Below are 10,023 nucleotides of genomic sequence, written 5' to 3' on the forward strand. Positions count from 1 at the left end.
GCAAACCCTGCTTTTTTTTTGTTTTCCATTTGCTTGGTAGATCTTCCTCCATCCCTTTATTTTGAGCCTATGTATGTCTCTGCATGTGAGATGGGTCTCCAGAATACAGCAAACTGATGGGTCTTGACTCTTTATCCAATTTGCCACTCTGTGTCTTTTAATTGGACCATTTAGTCCATTTACATTTAAGGTTAATATTGTTATGTGTGAACTTGATCCTGTCATTGTGATATTAGCTGGTTATTTTGCTCACTAGTTAATGCAGTTTCTTCCTAGCATCAATGGTCTTTACATTTTGGCATGTTTTTGCAATGGCTCGTACTGGTTTTTCCTTTCCATGTTTAGTGCTTCCTTTAGGTTCTCTTGTAAAGCAGGCCTGGTGGTGACAAAATCTCTAAGCATTTGCTTATCTGTAAAGGATTTTATTTCTCCTTCACTTATGAAACTTAGTTTGGCTGGATATGAAATTCTGGGTTGAAAATTCTTTTCTTTAAGAATGTTGAATATTGGCCCCCACTCTCTTCTGGCTTGGAGAGTTTCTGCCAAGAGATCTGCTCTTAGTCTGATGGGCTTCCCTTTGTGGGTAACCTGACCTTTCTCTCTGGCTGCCCTTAACATTTTTTCCTTCATTTCAACTTTGGTGAATCTGACAATTATGTGTCTTGGGGTTGCTCTTCTGGAGGAGTATCTTTGTGGCGTTCTCTGTATTTCCTGAATTTGAATGTTGGCCTGCCTTACTAAGTTGGGGAAGTTCTCCTGGATGATATCCTGAAGAGTGTTTTCCAACTTGGTTCCATTTTCCGCCTCACTTTCAGGCACCCCAATTAGACGTAGATTTGGTCTTTTCACATAATCCCATACTTCTTGAAGGCTTTGTTCATTTCTTTTTCCTCTTTTATCTTTAGACTTCTCTTCTCACTTCATTTCATTCATTTGATCCTCAATCGCTGATACTCTTTCTTCCAGTTGATCAAGTCGGTTACTGAAGCTTGTGCATTTGCCACGTATTTCTCGTGTCATGGTTTTCATCTCTGTCAGTTCGTTTATGGCCTTCTCTGCATTGATTATTCTAGTTATCCATTCTTCCATTCTTTTTTCAAGATTTTTAGTTTCTTTGCGCTGGGCACGTAATTCCTCCTTTAGGTCTGAGAAGTTGGATGGACTGAAGCCTTCTCTCAACTCGTCAAAGTCATTCTCCTTCCAGCTTTGATCTGTTGCTGGCGATGAGCTGCGTTCCTTTGGAGAGGGAGATGCACTCTTATTTTTCGAATTTCCAGCTTTTCTGCCCTGCTTTTTCCCCATCTTTGTGGTTTTATCTGCCTTTGGTCTTTGATGATGGTGATGTACTGATGGAGTTTTGGTGTGGGTGTCCTTTCTGTTTGTTAGTTTTCCTTCTAACAGTCAGGACCCTCAGCTGTAGGTCTGTTGGAGATTGCTTGCGGTCCACTCCAGACCCTGTTTGCCTGGATATCAGCAGCGGAGGCTGCAGAAGATAGAATATTGCTGAACAGCAAGGGTTCCTGTCTGATTCTTGCTCTGGAAGCTTCCTCTCCTGGGTGTACCCTGCCGTGTGAGGTGTGGGGTGTCAGTCTGCACTTAGTGGGGGATGTCTCCCAGTTAGGCTACTCAGGGGTCAGGGACCCACTTGAGTAGGCAGTCTGTCCGTTCTCAGATCTCAACCTCCATGTTGGGAGATCCACTGCTCTCTTCAAAGCTGTCAGACAGGGTCATTTGCATCTGCAGAGGTTTCTGCTGCTTTTTGTTTAGCTGTGCCCTGTCCCCAGAGGTGTAGTCAACAGAGACAGGCAGGCCTCCTTGAGCTGCTGTGGGCTCCACCCAGTTCGAGCTTCCTGGGGTCTTTGTTTACCTACTTAAGCCTCAGCAATGGCAGGTGCCCCTCCCCCAGGCTCGCTGCTGCCTTGCAGTTAGATCTCAGACTGCTGTGCTAGCAATGAGGGAGGCTCAGTGGGTGTGGGACCCTCCCGGCCAGGTGTGGGATACAATATCCTGGTGTACCATTTGCTAAGACCCTTGGTAAAGCTTAGTATTAAGGTGGGAGTTACCCGATTTTGCAGGTGTTGTGTGTCTCAGTTCCCCTTGCTAGGAAAAGGGATTCCCTTCCCCCTTGTGCTTCCCAGGTGAGGCGATGCCTCGCCCTGCTTCAGCTCTCGCTGGTCGGGCTGCACCAGCTGACAAGCACCAATTGTCCGGCACTCCCCAGTGAGACGAACCTGGTACCTCAGTTGAAAATGCAGAAATCACCTGTCTTCTGTGTCTCTCACCCTGGGAGCTGGAGACTGGAGCTGTTCCTATTCGGCCATCTTGCTCTGGGTCCTGTCTTTCATGCTTTTTACCTGTTTGCCTTTCTTTCTTAATATAGTGTTTGAATGCTTCAGCTGGTGTCATGCATTTAATAGATCCTGAGACACAGACTGCACCCCTCCCCTCACAAATAACATGGAATATGTGCCACCACATTTGTTTTAAAAATAAATAACTTTTTAAAAATATGGAAGCATAACACATTTCATTTCTGAGTCCAATCAATCGTCCTCTTACTCATGTGGCAGGAAAGATAAAATCTATCCATCATGTTTTCCTCAATTTAGTATTCTAATAGTGGAATATGTACTTGCTATAGAGTTGGAGAAGTATTTGACTAGAATAGTTTAGGTGCCCCTCATATTACATTACTTGACCTACACATTGGGTTAGTCTATACATATTTGCCTTCCAGGCATGAGTAAATAAATTTTCCCTGCCCTGTTATCCCCACTTGTGGTATCCCAGAGTAACTCATTTAGTCTATATTCAGATTGATTGCAAACTTTCAAAACATGTCTCCTCCCAACCCCTGACTGCCCATCTTAAATGGTATACCAGTAAGCTCCAACACCTGCATTCAGGTTAGAATGTCCTAACATGCCCATCAGGGCATCATAGCCAAAAGGCTGTTGTTTACTTTTCTCACATTAATTCTCTGGTTTTATGAAGAACTAGTTCCACATAGATACATATCTCTGTATAAAGTCATGTTTAAAACAATCTCCAGTAAGTTATTCTCCTAGTAGAAATTTTGTGACTTTTATCTCAGTCAGTTTTCCTTCATTTCATAAGTATTATTTTATCCTGAACTTCTAAAGGGAGCGTCAAACAAAATAGACCTATAAGTCATATCGGTATATGACTCATTTCTCCAAAGTTATCACACTGATTTGATAATACATGCTGTCCTACATTAGTATTTGGCTTTCTTTCCTTTATGAAAATGGAGCTACCTTTATTGTTAACACCTTAAACAGGACTAACTGGTATCTGTTCTCTCTGTTCCCTGGGATTGATGTTGATTCATCAACATAAACAAAACATAAAATTATAATGCAGAGATGAAGCTAATTCAAACCAAATAAAATAGCAAGTTTATAGTTAATAAAAGGGTTGGTCAATAAACATATTTAGTAAAATGTATTTACTTAAAATGAATTATATTGATTATTGATCTACCATATTTCTATCAAGTTCATACCTATATCTCCTGCTCAGTAAAACTGAATAATTTTTTTATAAAGAATGTACAGGTCAACAGTTAACTGTTTACTGTATAAGATTTTCTTTTTTAAAATAATGTATTTGGCTTATATTTTTCTTTTAAAGTTTTCTTAAAGTTTAAAGGAACGATTAATATTTTATCTCTTTTGTTGTTAACCTCAGTACAAAAGTATAGTTGATGACTTGACAAAAGGGCTGCATCTATGGCTTGAAGGTGCAGCGCTTTCAAGTCATCAACTGTATTTTTGTACTGTTGAATTTCTCCAACAGTAACAAAGGAGAGCATGCTTCCAGCTGGAGCTGAGTCCAAGCACACAGCCATTCCTGCACACGCATGCATGCAAACAAGGAAGCCCAAGTAGGAGAAGAGGAAAGAGGTTGTAGGGATTTGGGAAGAAATCTGATTATTCCCCAGAGGAAAAGACAAATCTACTTTCCTGAAATGGCCCTGAAATCTACTTCCACCCTCAGAACTTAAAATGAACAGCATCCTTCTTTTCATCTTCATTTCTTCCCCAGTGAATATGATCTCCAAACCATTCTTTTTTCTTTGAACTGTAAATTTTCCACTCATGGATGATGTAACCAACAGATGCAATCTCTGAGAAGATGGAAGTCGGGGCCTCTTACTATAAAATTGACCTAGCTGGACTCAGGAAACCAGGGAAGAAGTCAATGCAGGCATTTAAAATGTAAAGCTTTTTCTGGTTAAACCTATTTATATTTCTTGTAGGTTGAGTATTTCTTCCCAGTTTTTCTCCTCTGGTGTATAACAAACAGGTCAAAATTTCCCATCTTTCCTCCTGGTACTAGTTGAATCCTACATTGCATACTTAATGCATAGTGAAAAGGCATCTAGCAGAAATACACACCCCAAAAACACACCACCGTTTTATTAGGTGCCCGATAAATTCTGTATTTAGCTTATTTATTTATTGTTATTTTTGCTTTTTCTTGACCCACTACATGTGACTGCAAATGAATTAATAAATTATCCCTTCTGGAACTTTTTGGTCATTTCTTTTTTTAAATGTTTTCACTATAAAAGGTAAGCTGAAACATTGAGAAATTGTTCAAATCAGCATATTTTATAATTCACAACTACAACTTGGTAAATATTTTTACTGTAAGTAAGCACTGAAATAATGAAGTATGATGAGAGGCAGTAGTTTTTAATGCAAAGTTATACATTTAAATGTTCAGAGGGGCCAGGGAGGTGACATAAGAATTGTTGCCAGTTTTTCAAGAAAAGTCAAATTTTGCTTTTATAAAAAATTTTAATAAATATTCTCCTGATTTTTAAATCTCTTAAAATTAATTTTCCAAAGAACACTATGCTGTTCTGCATTGCGTGGGATACATAATTCTGTGCAATATCTGGGTGACCTTTTGTGATTTCTTACGTAATAATTGAGAATGTAGTTTTTGTAATTAGGCAGCCTGGGGTTCAGGTCATGCAGACTCCTGTGGGTCATTGAACAAGTGACTCAACCATACTGCCCTTCATATTCTCACCTGTCACATGGGATAATAATTGTAGTTCTCTCACAGGATTTATGAGGGTTAAATGAGGTAATAATGTGTATATACAGCTTAGCACAGGATGGACACATAGTAAGTATTCAAATCCATTTGGTGATGCTGATGGAAGTGAATTAAGCAAAAACTCAATTGATGGGGTTTAAATTTGAAACAGGCAAGGAAATACTGAAATGTCTGAGTATAACTGGAATGAACTAGGATAGGTTTTCTTGGAGGTTACAAATATACACTATATTTTTATAGTTTTGCATTCATGGTTTAGGGAATTATATCTAGAAAATATATCTGTTTTCTGCTCCTTTTTCTATATAGACTCAGCATGCTGATTTTCCATGTGATGCCAGCCTATGGTGGCTGGCTAGCTTGAGACCCACCGCAACCTGACAATTGCCTTCTGAAAATTTAGATGTGACCACAGAGCATCAAGAGAGGAGGTGGAAGGGAGAATTTTTCTGTTACCTGTTATGGGTCCTCCTTGTTCCAGAAGTTAGTAATTAAAATAATGGCAATGTTCCATTATTTAAGAAGATGAAAAGAGTGGTGTCTTGGTCATTAATATGTCCTAGCATCTAGAACAGTGCTCGCACATAGCAGAATCTCAATAAACATATGTAGAGTGAATAATTGGAAAGTATTTCTTTATGATGTCACATAAGGTTATTAGGTTCTACCCATATTAAACAACTTTAAGTTTTGCAGTGGTGAAGGAATAAAAGAAAGTATTTGAGATAAGCCCTGCCCACAGTTCAACAATCATACTTTTTGACATGTCTATATATAATATACCAAAAGATTGTGTCTCCATTGTTTAACCCCTTCCTCACCTCTCAGGAGGGGGCACAGAGAAGTTTAGCCTAACTCACTGACAATGAAGACTCTTCAGATCTATATGAAGCTTGAACTGTTTGTCTAGAACTTTATGATATGGTATCTTTATGCATGCAGATTTTTGAGTAAATAAAACTTAATGAAACCTATCTTGAAATTAGACATTCTGATTTTAATTATTTAAATGATAAAATCATTTTACCAATAACTTCAATTTGGAAATACAATATTCACTTTTATTGGGCACAATAATTTCCTGACTATCCCATTCTAACTACAATAATGTCCTCCACACACAATTACATTTTCTTCCTCAAAATCCACTTGCCATTTTTGTTGTTCATGGATGTAAGTAATTTCATTGGTGGACTGTTCACATGATCTTAAACACTTAACTGTAATGCTCATGTTGTAAGCTATTAGAATGGGCTGGTTATCAAAGCCCACTTTGTAAATGGAATAGCCTTCTACATTTGTAACTTGTAGTTTTGCTGTTGTTTTGGGTGTTAATCATAATTGTTACTAACACAGTCTATAGGCATGGTGGCATTCTACATTGCTGCTTGAATGAATTCAATGTCTGGATGTGCTTTTAAATTCTGAGTAAAGATTTAGCACAATTCACTCCTTTCCATGAATTTTCCCTGTCACATATTTCTGCTTAATTTGATTGCATTTTGACATGTTTTAATATTTTGTATACAATTAGTACACTTCCTCTGTGTAATTTTATTTAGAAGGTTTTTGAGCGTTAAACCATTAAGCTAGGATAGATGTCATTTGTTCACACTTTCTTGAGATTTTATTTTCAGCAGAATTTTTCTTAAGACACTTATTACTTCCTTGTTTCTCAGGCTATAAATGAAAGGATTTAGTAAGGGAACTACTATTGTAAATAAAATGGCAGCTGGTATATCATTACCTCCTTCAAGCAAATTCGGTCTAATGTATATGAAAAAAATAGATCCATAGAATAATGAAACTGATGAAAAGTGGGATGCACAGGTAGAAAAGGCTTTGGCCCTTCCCTCTTTGGAGTTCATTCTGAAAATAGTAAGAAGAATATAGAGATAAGATATGAAGACACTACCTATCGTAAAGACTTGAATTGAACCTGAGAAGATGAATAGAACCAGTTCATTGATATAAGGATCAACACGAGAGAGTCTATACAAGGGAAGAATGTCACAGTAAAAGTGGTTGATGTGATTCGATCCACAGAAAACTAACCTAAATACAAGCCCTACATGAATCATGGAATGCAGGTTTCCAGCTATGAAGGCCCCTGTGGTCATCTGAATGCAGAGTTTCTTGGACATCATGATGTGGTACTGCAGTGGGCTGCATATAGCCACATAGCGGTCATAGGCCATTGCCGCCAGAAGAAAGCAGTCTGCAGTTTCCACAGTGCAGAGAAAATAAAACTGTACTGTACATTCATAGAGGGAAATCCTTTTGTCCTCAGACAAGAAGTTCTCTAACATTTTGGGGGTAATGGCACAGGCACAGCAAGAATCCACAAGAGCCAGGTTTCCCAGAAAGATGTACATTGGTGTGTGAAATCGACGGTGGGTAAATATCAGTGCCATCATACCAATATTCCCCACCATGGTGATCAGATAGATGGCAAAGAACACCACAAACAGCAGAGTCTTCAGCTCTGGGTGATCTGTAAACCCCGTGAGGATAAACTCATTTTTCATGGTATGATTTTCTTCAGCCATTCCTGACTTGTCTGAAAAACAATTGTGGAGAAATAAGGCACTAATTTATAATATGCCACAACTATTGAGGTCTCTTTGGCTTAAAAGAAGGAGAGCATCTTCCGCAAGATGAAAATAAGATTTAAAAAAACCTGACAATATTGAGTGTTATCTAGGAAACAGTAAAATGGCAACCTAATTGCATTCCTAGTAAATGTATAAATTGGTGTAATCATTAGAAAATAATTTGGTAATAGATTAAAAAACTTTTAAGGTTCATACCTTTTAACCATACCTTTTAACCAGTAAAAATAAATCCGTCAAAAAGAAATAACTAAAACTTCAGAAAATATGTACATATAATGATGTTCATTGTAATCTCATTCATAATAGTGAAAAATTTAAACATCTAAATGGTAACCTTTTAGTTAACCAGTATGATTAAATAAATGTGAATCATCCGTATAAATGTATACTGTCAAATATTTTAAATGGTGTTTTGCTAGAATATTTATTACAATAAAACAGACACAAAATATTGAATAAAAGCAAAATAAAAGGTTTTACATGCAGTATAACCTGAATTACCAAATAAATATTTACATGTAAATGTAACAGAAGGTAGTACAGAAGCACATCAAAATGTTTTTACTAGTTTTTGCTATATATAAAAATTATTGGTCATTTTTTCCTGTTTATATTTTTCTCTATTTTAAGTTTTCTATAATAACTATTCCTCATATTCAAGAAACAATCTTTATTAAGTATATAAAATTAAGTACCCTTAGAACTGCTATGTTTTATACTTCAATAAATCCATAAAAATCATTGGGGATTCAACTAATGTTTTCTGCACTTTAGAAATCTACAGTGGAGAACATCACAATGCACTTACTGAACAAGTGCCTGCTTCATTCTCATGACGATGACATTGGTAGTTACAATAATTATTTGCTGACAGTCTTGCATGTATCTCAAAACATTCAGGGATATGTTCACATCTTGTGGTAATGCATTCTTATGATCCTTTACCTATAAAAGCAGTATCACCTTAGTGTCAACTTTTGCTCTTTTGAACATTATGATTTTATGGTATTCCTAGATTCTATTTGGAATAGATTCTAGACCACATTTGTTAAAATTTGAGGATATTTTTAAAACTTCCGTTACTAACCCCTTAGGTAGGTCCTTAAACATGGAGTTCTAATCTGTTGGGGCATGTTTTATTTCAATCTACCTTCATTTATTATAGTTACTTTTGGAAACAGGTATGCATGCACTGATATTGAATGCCTGTTTTATTTTACTTTCTTTAAAAGGTAGTTGAGACTGTTCTAGACATTTACAGATTGATAATTTTCTGGATAGTAAGTGATCACAAGTACACTCCAAATTTCAGGAACGGAGAAAATGTTTTGGAGAGACATAGAAAGACCTCTTCTATTTTAGTTTCCTGAAAATATTGCTGACTTTTAAATATCAGATTATCTGGGGGATGATATCTTTAGAAACAGTATTTTAAAATGAACTTTGAAATGTATATAAATATAATTTGAATACTTTTCCTTAACTAGTTACCCTTGCCAGTTTAAAGTCACATAACATAAGATTTCCTTCAGTTTTCTCGATTGATTGTAGTAAATTATACAGATATATGGTTTATATTGGTATTTGATTTCTCTAAGAATCAAAAGAGAAACAAGAACACTCCCTAAAATTATATCGGGGGTTTAAAAGATTGGTTTGAAATTATAGTCCTTGCTCATATGTTTTTTTAATACATAGGGAATGCACAATACATTTTCAACACTATTTCATTGTAGAGGTTACCTCATTATTTAAAGAAGTTTAAACATTTTCCCTAATGTATTCTGCTATTACTACCAAAGTGTGCTCTTATTTATTTTTGAATCAATGTAGGCTCCTCTTGAATTCATAAGTGATATAAATGGATTATAGTAAATTGTCTAGAGTTTACACAATAGACTTTAGATTTAGAAAAAGAATATAAGAATCTTAAAAAATTGAAAAATTAGAAACGTAAGGAAAAAGAAAACCATAAGTAACTCAAAGAAAAAATGTTTCAGGATATCAATTTTTTTAGTAATAATAAGTGTTAAATTCTCACCTCGATTTTCCTGATAAGAGTTTTATAGAGACCATCTGGTTGCCTGGTATTAGTTTTTAAATTAGATGCAGCAATTAAACTATCTTTTTGATCATTTAGGAGAATATATGTACAATGAGATCAATGTTAATATTTATGTCCTTGTAGAGAATGACCCAGCTCTTCAAAATAATTCTAAGAGGATTTATTTGGCATTGACATCAAAGTATAGCCTAAGAGACTTAATCTTCTGAACATTCCACACATACTAAATTGGATTAATTAGGCATATCC

At 36.2% G+C, this 10,023-nt stretch overlaps 1 protein-coding gene across 1 annotated transcript; it reads right to left on the reverse strand.

The window, feature by feature from the left end:
• Window positions 1–6,669: 6,669 nt before the first annotated feature.
• On the reverse strand, window positions 6,670–7,715 carry LOC126949309 (olfactory receptor 5K2). Its single transcript, XM_050782089.1, has one exon. It carries the CDS (start codon window positions 7,641–7,643, stop codon window positions 6,696–6,698), a length of 948 nt encoding a protein of 315 aa, XP_050638046.1. The 5' UTR covers window positions 7,644–7,715; the 3' UTR covers window positions 6,670–6,695.
• Between the last annotated feature and the right edge of the window lie 2,308 nt (window positions 7,716–10,023).

The sequence above is a fragment of the Macaca thibetana genome, chromosome 2 (assembly GCF_024542745.1).
Source record: "Macaca thibetana thibetana isolate TM-01 chromosome 2, ASM2454274v1, whole genome shotgun sequence".
Lineage (NCBI taxonomy): Eukaryota > Metazoa > Chordata > Mammalia > Primates > Cercopithecidae > Macaca > Macaca thibetana.